Source organism: Phasianus colchicus, chromosome 9, assembly GCF_987193195.1.
Source record: "Phasianus colchicus chromosome 9, bPhaCol1.hap1.1, whole genome shotgun sequence".
In the NCBI taxonomy this organism is placed as follows: Eukaryota; Metazoa; Chordata; class Aves; order Galliformes; family Phasianidae; genus Phasianus; species Phasianus colchicus.
The window spans coordinates 23,427,953-23,444,720 of record NC_143444.1 but is presented as its reverse complement, the minus strand read 5'-3'; the positions used below and the strand labels follow the sequence as shown (position 1 = coordinate 23,444,720).

Sequence of the window (16,768 nt, the reverse complement as noted above, 5' to 3'; positions counted from 1 at the left end):
AAAATATTTGCTGACAAATACTGTAGTGTCTTTCAGAATGGCAAAGTATGGAAGTATCTCTGTTTTACTTGTGTGGAATTTATACTACTTGCTGTATTGTCTGCAGAGCTGGGCAGTATTTGAGTGCTGATGCTGTCCTGAGCCCTGTTGGCTTTCAGTGCCCTGAGATCTCACGACCCAAAACTGATGTTGCCCTACCTCCAGGCTGCCGTGTGCCTGAGGGTGTACCTCAGTGCAGGGGCTGAGTCATAACTTGAGCTCTGTTTCCCTTTAGGGACGCGGAACTCATCCCACTACTGTACTATCAAAGGAAAGTGAGTGATCAGGTGGTAACAGATTTCAAAAGAGATTTTTAATTGTAAGCAACTAATAGTGAAGAAGGCTCTCATGAGGTACCTGCGTTTTGCAGATCCTACACTGTAAGTTCTAGCTGTGAGGAAAATGCCCCTCTGTACCTGGGAGGCACAGAACACCCTTGGAGCCCTCAGGAGCAAAGCTCCATTGGGCAGGGTGCTGTGCTGGGTCTGGTTCTGTTTGCCTTTGAGTCTAGGGCAGCGACATAAAGAAACTGTGGCAACCTTCTTGTGTTTAAGCTATATATTGCTAGTGACCTACAGCTTTGACCCAGTATTCAGTTTCACTGTTTCCCATGCATTTACTGTAATTATTTGATTTAAGAAAATATATCATATGTCTGCTGCTCGGCCCTTTGGGAACTGATGTAGGAGGGATCAGCAGGAACTGCTGTTCTTCAGTAGCCTCTACTCAATCCTCCAGCTTCGCTTGTTTGCTTAAAACTTGTTCCTCTTATGTGTTGTCATCCTTTCAGCCCTGGTGATCTTAGGGAACTATTATTTGCTAAGGTGAATTTCCACTAAGCAGGAAGCAAAATGAGCTGAAAATTGGAAATCATTAGGGTTGCCAGGTGCAGACTTTGAGTTCTTTCTCCTCCTTTAGCAAAGAAAGCATTTCCCAAAGCTTGATTAAATCTCTTAAATCACAGTTTAGCTCAGCATAAGAAAAATAAGCTCAAATACCAAATCTGAACGAAGTGACTAAGCCATGTCCTGTTGTGTTGGAATTGAATTGGTTATAGTGCACAGTAATCTACTTCATTGTCATCCCAGCCTTAACTGTAGCATAAGATTATTACATTGAATGTGTATAAAAAAAGGCTTTCACTTTGTATGTACTGCTTTAAATATTTTGGCACACCAGAGAAAGAAACTTTACGTGCAAGGCTTGATTAATCCTTTTTCTCTGTGTGCAGAACAAGTAGCTGCTGGAGCTCAAGGGTAGAACCTATTAATAATGTCTCTGGCAGTCCCTGCCCTCCTTCAGTGTATTCTCCTCTCTTCATACCAAACTCCGTCCTTATTATCATGTTGGCCCCTTTTTTATTTTCCAAGTGAAGCACGTGGGTGTTCTAGCAGACCAGCACCTAATGGAAAAGCACCTCGTATATTTCAGTATTTCAGTATAGGGCAGGGAAAGGAGAAGGGGGTAGGGAGACTGCGGGGAGCCCCAGCCCTCGCGTTGTTCCTCACAGCTGTTGCACTCAGTGTGGCAGAGCAGCCCCTTGAACCAAGCTTAGGGAAACTGCTGACCCCAGCAGCTGTATCGGCGTGCTCCCAGGGGATGCTCATGCACCCAGGAAGCATTCCTCCTCTTGGGGCGGGCGAGGAATTGCTGCTGTTCTCACTTTCCTAAGAGGAAGCTGGAGCAGGGTGAGGAAAAACATTCTGTGCAGGACTGTATGATGAGTTGGCCCTGCAGCCGTCAGCACCCTCGCTGCTCAGCGCTGAAGTCAGAGAGATGTAAATGTTCAGTTGTGGTGTTGGTGCCAAGATAATGAGTCTTTGTGTATGGAAGGTCATGCTGGCTTATTGTAAACCATTACTGACCTTGAACAAATATTAATCCTGAGCTCTGCCTGCTAACCTATACTCTTTATTCTAAAGAAAATGACTTAATCTTTGGCTTTCAATGAAAGCACGTTTCTTTACCAAAAAGTTTTCAACATCTTCTTGTCAGAAGTAGGTTCATAATTTGTATTAGAGTCTCATGAGCATATTAATAATATAATACAACAAAGAAAAATGGCACATGATGAAGGTTATAAATGAAAAATATTTATTATTCAGAAGGCTTTCAAGCAACTCTAGGTCATTAGATCAATAAAACATTTGGATTTTGAACTACTTGCCATTCCTGGTGCAGGGCCTCTGCAGAAGCAGCTTTGGGAGGATGAAGTGTTACGTTCCTGGGTGTCTGCAAGCTGTCTGCAGGCAGGTGCTGGGGTGTCTGATGGGAGATCTGTGCTGTGAACATGCCACATCCTTCCCTGCTAGGCCCTCAAGGGACCAAAGAGTGTTGTATGACGCCCTCTTGTTTTTGTAAATAAGGTTGTTAGAAAATTGAAGGAAGAGCAACACCAAGAACTTAGGGTGACTGAGCTTGGGAGGCAGGGTCACTGGGGGGCCATGGCACAGTCCATAAGACAGGCAGCAGCAGTCCGTGCCACCTTTAAATCCAGCTTGGTGATGGTATTTCTGCCAGGCTGTGCCCTTCTCCTCGCTGTGCCAGCTGCCTTACATCACCCAGGTGTTCCTCAGAATACAGCTGAACCAGTTCTTCCACCTGAGAAACAGCATACTGCCAGCCAGAGCCGTTCTATGATAGATGATGTGATTCCTCTAATTAAACCTTGCTCAGCCCTCCTGCAGAGCTGGCAGAAGGCGGGTGGCCTGGCCCAGTTTTGCAGGACAACCCAGGACAGGGAGCAGAGCCGTGCACCACAGCTGCTGCTGTTCAGCCCAGAGATGGCAGCATTTCACTGGTGGGCAACGCAGGCCCGCCGTACAGTGGGGACATTCATTTTGCTAAGTGCTTTGGGATCCTTTTGGCCAAAAGCACTGTGTAAAATTAAGGTCATAAGGTGTCTGGGATTTTTGAAGAGCCAGTGTAACAGTGGTCTTTTATTATTAGCGAGTTTACAGCCAAGAGCTGTCCCGTAAATGAGCAATGCATTTTAGGGATTTTTTTTTTTCCCTTTAAAAGTAGGAATGCTCGAGACATGAAAGGTGGTCTGGCAGCTTTTGCTGTAAGGCTTCTCTTAGTGTGAGTCTGTACACCGGTTTTGTGTCAACAGGAGAGCAGCACCTCCAGTGCAGACAGGCAGGGTCAGCCCGGTGTGATGGAAGTGGATGGTGCACTTCTTGCAAGAGCACGGTGTGCGTTGTGGGAGGGGGAAGAAGGGATGTGCTTTGGCTGCACAGACTGTGCGAGCTGCTCGCAATTACTTACAAAATAAATGCATAGAAAAGCACTTAGAGTGCTTTTAATTTATTTCTTTTTCTTTGAGGGATAGCAGGGAGATGAACTAATACTCCATAAGCCCACGGTGGATGTAATTCACATATCAGCTTGGAAGCCAGGTTAATAGTAGCTGTGATTGCCTTCTTATTGTGTCACTGCTCGGATTAGTGTTGGAGTACAGATAGCCCCAGGTCCTTGAGATTATTTAAAGGCCTTCATATTTTCCACCAACAGCTGTATGAAGTTAAAGGGAAGGAGGCCATGGGATTTCTCTTTCTCAGCTAGTTTATTTGTGAGGTGCTGAGGTTAATGTGGCAATATCCCATGCTTAGTAGAGAGGCTTTTTGGCTTTAAGCATTGTGTGCGCTCCCTTCAGATTTATGATTTTGACCCCAGCCTGGCATTATCACACTGTCAGTGGGAGTGCGGGGCTGCTTGGAACCTCCAGCTCTCGGTGGTAATCGCTCTTAATTAGTTTACAGTTGAAACAATTGTCCGTCTTTTTGCCTTTAACAAGGGAAGGTTGCTCTATCAGTGCTCGACTTCCCTGAGGGAGGAAATCCCAAGAGAGGTTATCAGGGAGAAAAAAGCTCGGGACTCCGCTTTCAAAGCAATGCCATGTACGAAGCATGCATCAATCCTGTTAGTACTGCTTATTATTTCACAATGGCGCGTGAGGAATGACGGGCACAGGCCTTTTTAAGGCCTCTTGCAGACCTTTATGCGCTCTCATCCCGAGTCAGGATTTTGTGGAATTAGGTGCTGATAAAAGCTAATTTTACACATTAAATTGCATTCTTTGAAATTGCTCTTTTAATTGCCAATCTTTTCCTCGCTTCTCAACAGATCTCTGTGAGCTTCCTCATTGTCAGCTTTCTGCCAGGGAGCCCTCTGTGCCGCATCATTAGGGCTGAAATCTGCCATCACTTAACATAACACACAGAGCTTACAACGGGGAGCAGCCCCCTCCCTTGCATGGGAGCACAGACCATAATAGATGCTATAGTGGCAGCGCCAATGGGAGTTTTACCATGTATTTTAATGACTCGTGCTTGATTACATTTGCTAGATTGAACTGAAGTTTGTGTAGTAATTGGTATGATTCCTAGGGGCTTCACGTTTGACATTCCTGGCTCATTAAAGAGCTCCAACAATGGCTGTTGCAACTTTCATCTTTACGGTGACCCTCTCAGATATATATCCAGCCTTTCTCTTTTGATAAACTACGCAGCCCTGCATGCATTAACACGTACCCATCTGCAGCCAGCCCCTCCCACTACCTTCTCCACTGCTTTGATGATATAATTAAAAGCACTGTGCATTATCTCCTTCCGAGCGATACGTGTAGGTGCGCCAGCTCTCAGCTCCTGCGTTGTTTGTTATTCGATTCTCTCCGTATCAGCTGTTCTTCTGACTGGCTCATTTTTCATATGTTGTAAAGATTAGCTGATGGAGGGGGAGATCAGAGGCATGTGGAGGGAGTGTGGCTTTCCATATTAGTAACCAGATGCTCATTTGAAATGGTGATGGAGTTTGCTGTTATCTATTAGATTATTTGACTCTTCTGTTCTTTTACCTGAAGATAAACTGGTTTAAGTATTAGTGAAAATTGGTATAATCTTTAGTGGCTTGTTATGAGACAGTGCTCTTATCAGCCTGGGTTAGTGTGGCTATTTTCTCCTCTAGTCTGGTTTACAGAAATCACAGTTTTGTTTATGCGTTTGCCCAAACTTGCCTGTTTGACCTCTGAGACTGTGATTATAATATTAATCTATGGGACTATTCTGTTGCACATCTCTTAGGTGGTCTGTGTTTCAGAGGATTTTCATTGTGGGACCTCCCTCTTGTTCAGCATGACATTCCATTATGGTTCATATATTCTACATTGAAAGCCAACTTAGAGTGGTGCTCCAGTACTTCTTGTGATCTGGCTGGATTTTCATCACTGAAGGTGTGATGAAGCTGCTGAAAGGACAGCACTGTGCTGCTCTGTCTACTTACACAGATTTTTAAGTAACTCTGTTGTAAAGTTGCTTAACTACTTTGGTTTAAAACTTGCATGTAGTTACATATCCTCAGTGCAGTGTAGCTAAGCAGTGTCGTTCCATTTTGCAGGTGGGGAGACTGGATGTGTGAAAGCTGCTCAGACACTGGCAGCAGAACTGGCACTTACTGAGGAATTCCTGGTTTACACTGTTTTGCTTATAGCCTTGTTACCTTCTCCTGCCTTGTATTTAAAGGAAGCTTGTATAGAGAGGAAAAAAAAAATGGCATACTGGCGCTGAAGCTGTGTCATCTTAAAATTAAGAATTGTTTTTTTTCCTGTTCTCTCTCTATATAAATGTATTTATAAAATGAATATATTAATAAATATAAAGAGAGCTTTTTTTCTCAGGGAAGATGGAAAAATTCTCCATTCCATAAATCCACAATGAGGAAACCATCCTCTGGATGCAGAGCAGTAGCAAGTTTGCAAATTTGCAAATGCAAGGCCTCATTAAAGTCAGTAGATTCCTGTTCCTTGCATAAAGAACATTGCTATTTGGGCTGACTTCCACAGCAACATCTGGGCCACTGATAACATCAGTACTGGAGCACTGCTAGGTGAGCTCATGTTTTGTTAACGAAGTAACCGACTGGAGGTATATCCATCACTTCTTAGTACCATATACTTACTCCAAAGTGCCATACAACTCATACAGGAAATTTTCCTTATAAGCAGGCCTTACAGAATGTATCACTAGTTAATAATACCCTTGGTTTGATTTGAATGACATGCTTGAGAAATGCCATCTGAATTTATAAAATCTTAAGCCCTTTGATTGTTCAGTGTTAATCAAGATATGCTATGAAAAAATGGCCTACTAGAATGCTTTGGTATACTAGGCAACTTTGGTATTAGTAAGCATTCATTGTGTTAGTATTGGTTTACTTATCCATGTACTAGCCTAAGTTGAGCGATCCCTTTACTTAGTTAATTTGTAAAAGTGATCGTGATCGCAAATATCTGACTTCAGCGTGTCCTGGAATAAGAGAACAAAGTTGGCAGTAAGATGTATTCATTCAGACTCCATTACAAAATCTGGGCATCAAAGGAGAAAAAATGAAAATATAGGTCCTTTCAGGTATAGGTTGTAATTTCCTTCTTAATAGCCCCAGGACCGAGTCCAGTTACAGACATCTTGAACCAGTCCAGTGTGGTTGGACTGTTGATGGCTTTGTTCTTGAAACAGTGGATCTGATAGAGACTTCTGAGTTACTGAGATGCTAATGTGCCCCTGGTTTGAAAAGTAAGAATTCCCTGTTTGCCATTGTTTGGCTGATGATGAGAGGGAGTTTTCCTGATGTTTTCCATCTTATTGGACGGGAGGTGCAAATGCTTAGTAATCAAGCTGTGGCAGTCATTTGTAATGTGTAGTGCTGGGAAGGTGGGCAGACCCCATCTCCTTCCCCTGTTTGCCTCCAGGAAGAGCTGGAAAAAAACACAGTAGTGTTGTGTTTGCTAGTGGAACATGCACAGCCTTGCATATTAAGGCAGGCACTTAGCCAGAAGCTTTGAATTATTGTACCCTGACATTACCCACTGTAACTTTTAGCACTCTGGGCCCATTACTTTGGCTTCCTGCCCAGTAATGTGCAATTTCCACTTACATGAGAAGATGTAGCAGGAGTAATGACTCCTTGGAGGAGGTGTTTTCTTTCGCAGCAAATCAGCCCAGGGCCAGCAGGTGTAAGTTTGCAGACAGAGTCCAGTAATGGCAGCCTGCAGTATTTTCCTGTCTGATAATCCAGCAGTGGGAAGAAAGAAGCAGATCTACCTTTGCAAACCTCTCGCAATCCACTGACTTCATTGCAAACCCAAACACTTGCAAACAGCCATGCAAAGCTCTATGATTTTTCTTTTTTTTTCCCTCTTCTAGGCACCCCAGGATGCACATCAGAACAGGGCTGATGGATGCCCATCTCTACTGTCTGAAGAAATATGTGGTAGACTTCCTTGTAGAAAACAGGTAAGAAACCAAACACAATGTAAAGTCACGGCAGGTGTTTGCACTGACAGGTACTTCAGACTGGAGCTTTTAAAGGGAGATTTGCTTCATTAAATTGGCTGGCAATGGAAATGGAAAATAAGCTCATTAAAAACAAACAAACAACTTTAATGCCATGAAAAGCAATGCTAAGCATTATGCCTGACTTTCTTGCTCAGGCTTTTCTTTTAATCTAGTAATGGCAAAAATAAAAGCTAAAATTTTTGCTTCGTTCTGCATCTCTTGTTATCCTAATGTAGCTGTGTTTCTTGGCTGCTCACTTTGCCAGGGCTCCCCCATTGTTAGGGCTGTGAATACATTTCTGACCTTTGGTTTCCCCCACCACAGTCTGTTTTGGCCTTTGAAATCACCTTTCCTCTCCCCCCTCACATCCACCACCGCTGCAGGTGGGCTATCTCTGCAGCATCCTATGTTTTTAGCTTGTGATGTTCCTCTGTCAAAACTCTGAGACCACCCACTGAGAGCAAGAAAAACATCCATTTATGGAAGTGGAGAAGGATGTTAGCTATAATATTTCATGAAATGGACAAAAAAAAAACCCACCCTTGTTTATCTTAAAAAAAACAAACAAATGAACAACTCTCCTCACAGTAAGTAGTTTGGTTTTGGAATTGATGTCTTGTTCCTAGAATTTTTGCAGCTCTCTCATCATGTGCATTACATATATTGAATGCTCACTGAGTTCTCAAGAGTTTTTCTCCCTTTCAAGTAAGATGAAAGATAAAGGGTTGAGTAAGTGTTGTGTTCCTAGTGCTTTTCTTAGTAGATAAACTGATGTGAGAAAACATTGTGGGTGGGTAAGTAAGGGGATTTGTGGTAGCCTTGACCATATACAAATCTGGTGATGCAGTTGTGTATGTGTTCAAAGGAGCTCTTTGAATAAGGTTCTGGGAGTGAGCTAAAATTAAGTGGAAAATCTGTGTTAACCCTCAGGGCAATTTCTTACCATGCATAAGAATAAAGCTTATCTGCTGCTGTGACTGGCACGTGGGAGCATTGTGCAAGTCATTTTAGATCCCATTTGTGTATGAGAATGCCTGAAAGGTGAGAAGGCTTCAGGAGAAGGCATTTTAAATCTGGAATAAGCCTTTTGTTACCTATATTTTAAAAAGTCACTGACATCTTGGACTCTGTGGATTCTGTGGAAGCATGAAGCAGTGTGTATGCATCTCTTTTGTCATAATACAACATGTAGAATTAATTTCTGCAAATCTCAGACATGTAGTTTTGTTGGCATTAGGCATTGCCTGAATATGTGGAAATATTTCACACATTCAGTTTTTTCCTTGGTATACTTCACTCTCTTTTGCATTTGGATCGTTATGTTTGGGGAACAAGGACAGTCTTTGTCTGACATGTCACAGTGCATGACACAATGAGGCCCCTAAACATAAACATTGGTCATTTCAGGTTTCCAGGCTTTATGCTGTTTCCATTCAAGCTGGCAAATCTTTGCTTTTATGAGTGGCATGATTTTGCCTAAATTGTATTAACCAAAGCCAGAGGAGTGAAATTTCTGCTCTGCATTCCTCAAGTTGCCTCCAGACCAAGCCTTCTGGATTTTTGCAGGTTTGTCCAGGGCTATTTCTTTTCCAGAGATCATTTTATCTATATTGTTTTATGAAGCTGTCTTTATTTTACATAAGCCTTCATTACAGATACAGTCTAGCTGCTATGATCCTGTGTTCCTCAGGTCTGACTGCCACATTTGCCTTATGGTAGCTGCCTTGTTCTCTTCATTACATATATGCTGCTAATCCTTTGAATTGAGAGGGAGAGAATCAATTGCTAGTAATGTGTTTAACTGGCAGATCTGGAGAATGGGCCTTTTGCCATGATGAATAAGTTGGTCTTTCAGGCTTCTGGCATCGGTGGGCATTTGCAGCTTGTTTTTCTTTGCTAAGGAAGGGGAGGACAGTGCATACCCAGAGATCTTTCCTTGTTTGGCAGCAATATGCCAGGACTTTTGAAAGATCCTGCAGAATATTTTTCCCTCAAAAGTACTGACATCGACATAATTGTTTGGGTTTAGGGAATCTTTTTAATACTTTGGGTTTTAGCTGGAGAAAGCGTACAGTAAGACTTCGTCTCTGCAATTTTGCCCCAGGACTGGAGAAGCTCAGATGCCTTGTTTAAGTTGTGCGTGTTTAAAACTAACAGCAGGGATTGAAGTGAACAGTGAAGCTCTTGTGTGGTGCCAGGAAGTACTGACACAGCGTACTTCCTCAATATTACAATATTTACATTGTGTTAATATTTTAACAGCGGGGCTTGATGGTAGGCAGAACACCTTTTTTCATTGTTTGTAGCTTAGTAAAGCATTTGCTTTTTTTTTTTTTTTTAATTCAAATTTTATTTTGACATATGAGAGCAGAAAAAATGTTGCCCAGCAGCAAAAATATCAAGTCCTACAACTGGTCACTGCTCACCATTCTGCAGAGGAAAGTTATGATTACTTCCAGGTCAAGGAATTGCATGAAAACTAATGTGGTTGTGTGTGTGGGATCTGTTGCTCCAAGTGGGATAAAAGCCCAGTGTACTCCGAGTTTAGCTGCAGAGATGTGGTTAAAATGGCAACTAGATCTCCCACCGAGAATGTAGTTTGCATATAGCTGCACCTGTAAGAGTAAATTGCATTCTTCTGCTTTGATCAGATTAATATATGCGTTGTATGTAAAGTCAGAAATCTCTAGCAACTACTAGGAAAATGGGGGTGGGGGGGGTGAACTGGCTGAGATCTTGTTTTGTCCAAGTACATGAATCTGATGTTAGGATTTGGGACAACTCTGTAATATGACACCCATAGAAAAAGGCTCCATTTATTGTTCAGTTCCCAAATGGAGCATTATACAGAGGTTTTATTATCAGCACGGCCACTGTCTTTGTGTTGCTGGACAAACCCCTTAATGTGTCTGTGCACTTGTTTCATCTTCTGTGTGGGATTGTTTGGAGAATAATCAGTGTGTGTTTGGCAACACTGAGATTGTACCTTGGGGGATGCTAGGAGAGGTCAAAACACTGTTCAGGAGTTGGTAATTCAGTTCTTAGTCCTTTAATACATTTTTATGAACTATTTTAAAAGGCCTGAATAACAGATTCTCTTGCCTGAAGTCTTATTGTGCTTTAGGAAACCATACAAGTTGCTGAGTTCTAAAAACAGAAACCTGTAGTGCCTTTGAATGAAAGTTAGAGGAAATGGGCTGTCTATTAGAAACCCCTCAAATCTGTATGTCCTGACAAAAATAAAAGACATCACGACCCTAACAGTGTTTAAGCCTGGCAAATAAACTGCTTTTTCTTTCCTTGTCGAGGAGGAAAAAATGGAGTTTGGTAGTTAATATCTCCATCTCCATTTATCTCTCAGCCTCTAGTTTAACACACATCTTTGTGAAATTGAGTCTTCAGGCATGTGGCAGTCCTACCCTGCCTTAATCTGTTGAAGTGAAACACAAGTGTTCCACAGTGACCTGGGGAACAGCCAAAGAAATTACTGCCCCAAGCAGTTTGTCCTTTCTTGCAGCTGGAATTGACTCCTTCCCCTCTTTGTGCTCCACTGCACCACCAGGGTGGACCGATCCTCCCTCATCCTCCTTGCTGTGACTCGGAGCTCTGCTCTGCTCAACTGCACCACGGCTTTGCACAGTTAAAAATCTGTTCTCCCTGCACTCAGGCAAGAGCTTTTCTTTCCTAAACATTTCATTTTTCAGAATAAAGCTGGCCTTGGATGCTTTCATTTGGCCGTAGGTCCTGCTCTGCGTGCAGCGGGGAAGGCAGACAAGTGCTGGCTGCTGGAGCTGCCCTGCCAGCACAGGGCAGCGACAGCTGAAGGTGAACACCTGCACCGCATGATGAACTGCACAATATTGCTTTTCTTAAAAAGATCATTAGGCAGGCCCAGCCAGCAGGCAAGACAGCAGCAGAGGCCGTAGCTGGCTGGGGGCATGGCTCCACCCCACAGCTGGCGGGCCTCACACCCCTGGGGCCCTGGAGTGGCAGCCAGCACAGTAGCCAGTCCCCTTTTTGGCACTCTCCTGAGTGCTAGGTTGGAATCCTGCCTTGTTGCTGCATTCAGGGCAGATGGAAGAAGAGAGTCCTTATTCCTTTTTTCCTTGTGAACTTCGTCTGTAGCGAAGGGCAGATTCTGGCTTTGTGAACCCAGAGCGTTGCACAGACATGCACCGAGACTTCTTACTACGTGCTGGTAGTTTGCTTGCTAACAATCCCATCAGAGCTACTAGCAAAGGAAATGTGATCAGAAGTGAAGTTATCTTGTTGTTTGCATTCTGTTTTTTAGGTTATTTCTAAAGCCGTAGCCTGGTGAAATAATGTACCTGATTTGGGGAAGGGAGGGTAAAAATAAAGCAACGCTCTGCTTTGAAAATCTAAGTATTGAAGGTGAATCTCTCTTTCTGTCTTGCCTAGATGTTTAGAAGTATATATGCAACATGCTTACGATACATGTGTACATAAGTGATATCATACCCAGTCAGTTGTTACCTGTATGTGCACATCTGTTACATGTGTTCAGATCTCATCTTGCTCACAGCTGAAAGCAGTAGCCATGTGCAGTCTGCCATTTCCACCTCTTACTGAGGGATACCAGAAAATCAGAGGCCAGATTGAGGCTGCTTAAAACAAGGAAGTATGGGGTCATACTTCTTAAGTTACCTCTGCGAGTCATTGTTATTAAATGCTTACTTCACAAGTCAAACTCTTGGCAGTTAGGAAGTGCCACAGCTGAGGATTCCTGTGCAGGATTGTGATTCTGTATGTGCCACGCATTACAGTGCAGTTTCCAGTTACATAGCTCTGTTCCTTTTTCTTTTCCTCTGTCACATTGCATCATTTGGCACCTGAGATGTTCAGTGAAGGAGATACTGTTTAATATTATGTTTAATTTCTGTAGTTAAGATGAAGGCTACCAGCCTTTCTTTCTTTTCGTTGTTTAAATGTGTTCTGAGGATAGGGTAAATGCTTTCCTTTCAGATTCAGATGTTCATTGCTGCTACTAGAATGTTCTGTATGCATTTCATTAACTGTCTTTCCAGCACTTCTGTTAGAGAAGTCACTCTTTCTCCATACTGAAAGGGGGAAGCTAAGGCACACATCAGTTGAAGTTTGAAGCCTCTATATCTTCAGTATGTTGTTTTTCACTCCTTACTATTATACAGAGTTCTTGAAATGCTGGAAGAATCTTTTCTGTTGGTGATAGTTGTTGCAAGGTGATGCAGAGCAAATCAAAAGCACTTAACCAGTAGCAACCTGCAGAAGTTAGATTTGTGATCTACATTCAGCAGCTTCTGTAGACTCCTCTGACAGAAGGGAATTAAAAAAAAAAAAAGTTTTTCAGGCATCATTCATTTGCTTTAAATATTAGCAGTTGTCTCACAGCTCTCTGCTTTGTATATTTAACACACATGTTCTAACAAATGAGGCAGGCATTCTTCTGCCTCATTACACAACCTTCATTTATCTCCAGGGCATAGTCCATCTTTACATTGGGTGAAGAAGAAATCGAGACTGGAGAGAGAGAAGTAGGTGAATACGTTTTTAAGGCTTATGTCATAATGTGTACACACAAGGTCTTAATTAGGGTTGTATAAGCAACGTAGGTCTGGCTTTTCTTAATTTGTGTGCCCGAACTGTTACCCTGATGTTCATTTAAAATTGTGTTTAAATGTGTGTGTGTGTATATACGTGTATGTAAGATACATGTATCAGTTCTAAGAACGTGATTCATATGTATGTTCAATGAGGCTACTGTGACTCCTGCTAGTGGAGTAGCTGTTATCAGCACAGATTTATCACCTGTCAGGTCAGCCAGCAGAACGCGATGTGATGCTCTAAATTTATTCAGCTCAGCCTTTGTGACCTTGGCCTAGAGTGTGCTCTGTTACTCTGAGGAGCAGTGCATAAAGCAGCCCAATTACTCTGTAGGAAGAGACTCAAAGAATGAACATGCCCAACGTAGAAGGACTAAGAAAATTTAGCTGCAAAAGGGGTCTTTTCCAAGTGTGTGCGTACAGTGGTTTTTTAGACTGAGTTTGATGTAGTATGGGCACTTTTTATGTTTACGAATGTAACACCCTGACAAAAAGATGACTCTGTGCCAAATTGCAAGCATGAAAGTGCAAGAGCTTTTCAGCAGAGTAGCTGAAATATTTTTAGCATGGACAAAACAAAGTACTTTTCCATAATTTTGTTCTTGGAAATAGCGGAGACATTTTTGATGAAGCTATCCAACAAAAATCAGCTTGAGGCAAACACCTGGCATGGGTAATTTCAGCCAAAACAGTTAAATTTTGGCAAAGTTTATAAACAGATGAGAACAGAAACTTCCAATAGGAAATGATAGGCAATTCATCTATAGGCACCCAGGTTGTACCACCTCCAAAAGCTATTTGTCTTGTCTTTTGTTGTTTTTTTTCTAAAAGCAGATGCCATTTTTTTGTTTGCTCAGATGTTACAGCTTCTCCATTGTGCACATGGGTGGCAATTGAGTTTTCTAACGTAAGGTGATTCTGAGTGCAGAAGGAGCTGGTTCGAGTGCAGAGTCACTTGGGAACTGGGCAGCTCTGTTTGTGGCCAGGAGGAGTGATGTATGTTGCTGGAAAGACAAGAATGATAAACAGTGGCCCTGCAGTCACTTTGAAAGCTCCGAGTAAGCATTCACAGTGCCTGGTCCTGGCCATGCTGAGTGCAGATGTCGAGCCCCTGGGAAATGCACTGTTCCTGGGACTCCTGTCTTGTGGGGTGCTGGAGTTAAGGGAGAGAGGCAGCTCTGTGCTGCGAAATGGCAGAAGTGCTGCCTGCCAGGATGTGCTGGTAGAGAAGCTCTTTTCTCAATATGATGAATTTGCAGTAAACTTTATAGCCAAAGTCAGCATGACTTGTTTGCAAAGTCAAATGCTGTTTTTCTGAACTGCTGAAATACATAAGAACAAATCGCGTGAGGTCATTTTGCTCTGTCTTTCCAAGCTGCTTCAGCTGTGATCCCAGAGCAGACTGCTCTTCTCTGCTCCCCTCTGCCCTGTCCTGAAAGCCTCCGCTGGAAAGGGAGAGGAAGGCTTGCTGTCTGTGCTCAGTGTTCTGACATCTGTGGCTGTGGGAAGAGCTGAAGTGGAGTCACAGAATGGCTTGGGTTGGAAGAGACCTTAAAGCTCATCCAGTTCCAATCCACTAGTCGTTTTCTGCCTTCCAGACCAGGCTGCCCAGAATCCTATCCAACCTGGCCTTGAACACCTCCAGGGATGGGGCACCCACAGCTCTCAGGGCAGCCTGTGCCAAAGCCTTACCACCATGTGAGTAAAGAATTTCCTCCTGCCACCTAACCTGAATCTCCCCTCTTTCAGCTTAAAACAGTTCCCCCTTGTCCTATCACTATCAGACCGTGTAAAAGCTTGGTCTCTATCTGGTTTATAAGCTCCCTTTAAATACTGAAAGGCTACACTGAGTTCTCTCAGTGAGTTCTCTTCTTCAAACTGAACAAGCCCATCTACCTCAACTTTTCTTCATAGGAGGGGTGCTCTAGCCCTCTGTGCACCTTTGTGTCCTCCTCTGGACCTGATCCAACAGCTCTGCATCCCTCCTGTGCTGGGGGCCCCAGGCCTGGACATGGTGCTCCAGATGGGGCCTCACAAGGGCAGAGCAGAGGGGGATGGTCCCCTCCTTCTTCCTGCTGCCACCTCGTTGATGCAGCCCAGGGTACAGCTGGCCTTCCAGGATGCAGGAGCACAATGCTGGCTCATGTCCTGCTTCCTGTCCATCAGGACCCCCAAGCCCTTCTCTGCAGGGCTTCTCTCAAGGAGTTCTTCTCCCAGTCCATACTCACATCTGGGATGATGTGAGCATGCCCTTTGGATGGCATCCCTTCTCCCCAATAAATGATAAGGGTGGTATGAGGAAAGCAGAGGATCTCTGAGTGCTGGAGGTGCGAGTGACTTGTGCTGAAGCTCCTGCTTCGATGGCTGTGTGCTGTGCTGTACACAAAGGCCCCTGCAGGTTTATGTTAAGGTGCTGCCCAGACTAAACCAGTACATTTTTTCTTTTCCCTCTCGAAATGCCTTTTTATCATTCAGGCTGTCACCTGTGTTTCCTGGCAAGGGCTGCTGGCTGGGGGAGGTCTGGCAGAGCTGAACACCCAGCTTGGTGGTCTTTGTGTGGCTGCCTGAAAGATGGCTTAAAACAGAACCTGCTCTGTGAATACCTGCGAGTTAACATGTGTCAGCCGTGTGGCTGGAAGGTTTCTCCTTTGCTGAAAAGGGAGATTTTATAATGAATACTTTCCTTGTGATTAAAATGGGTAAATAAACAAATAGCTCCTACAGGAAGTATACTGTGTACAGACAGGGCAAATAGATTGTAGCTCTCCAAACAAGGAAAAGAAGAGAGAGAAAAAAAAAAAGAAAACGAGCTCCTCCTTAGTGCATTTAATCTACTAGAATGTGAAATAGCAATTTATCTTTTCCATTTCCTTTCCTTGTCAAACACATCCAGCTGTTGGAGCTTTCTCTGTTTCTTACTAGAAATGCCAGGAATTGAATTTGTTGATGCTGTCATTTTCTTGCAGAGTGTCATTGCTTTTATCACCTTCCCTTGATACCCCTCGTGCTCACTCCTGTAACTTCAGGGGGAAAAAGACCCTAATGATTCACAGTAGGTTTAAACAAATTAGGATTTTTCAGCAAACCATTTCTGTAATAAATATATTTTTTCTTCCTGTTAGTGAACTACCTGGGAGTAGACATATCTTTGGATGTGCTGAATTGGAGCTGATTATCTTTGTGAATAACTGTGGATCTTCCTTTGAGACCACAATATGCCCTATTGGCCACATGCTGGAGCCTCCTGAGTTACAGTTAGTACAGTTTGTTCGTGCTGGCAGCTCCTAATGCAAGCTTTTGTAAAGTAAGTGTTAAAATCTGTTAATTTGTCGTCCAAGCATGACTTACAGCATCAGATAGTGACCCTTTGAGTTCCCTGTGAAAAGTAAATACGTGAAAGACACGCAAAAGGCTATTCAAATGGCAATACAAGCATTACAGAAAAATGTAGATTCTGAGGGACTTCTTGCAGTCCTCTAATCCATCCTTCTGCTAAAAGAGAGCTGATTTCTCTGTTGCTCAGGGCTTTTTGCAGTTGTTTAGAAAATCTGAAGGATGAAGTCTGGGCCTTGTCCCAGGACTGTACCACTCACTGGAAATTTTGTTTTCCTTACATCCCAACTGGAATTTCCAGTGTTGCAGCTTGTGTCTGTTGCCTCTTGCCATTTTATTGTGCAGCTCTGAGAAAAGTCTGGTAGTCTTCTATGTTAATTGACTTCTGGTAGTGGAAAACTCTGATCAGATTTCTCCACAGCCTTTTCTTCTCCAAGATGCACAAACCCCGCTCCCCCAGCTTCT

At 43.3% G+C, this 16,768-nt stretch overlaps 1 protein-coding gene across 2 annotated transcripts in view; it reads left to right on the top strand.

Moving 5' to 3' along the window:
• Nucleotides 1-16,768, top strand: part of EIF2B3 (eukaryotic translation initiation factor 2B subunit gamma) — a 94,051-nt gene that overhangs the window by 40,339 nt on the left and 36,944 nt on the right. For both annotated transcript variants that reach the window (XM_031601367.2, XM_090146587.1), the window contains exon 6: nt 7,239-7,328. In XM_031601367.2, coding sequence (XP_031457227.1) covers nt 7,239-7,328 — 90 coding nt within the window. The remainder of the gene's footprint in view (nt 1-7,238; nt 7,329-16,768) is intronic.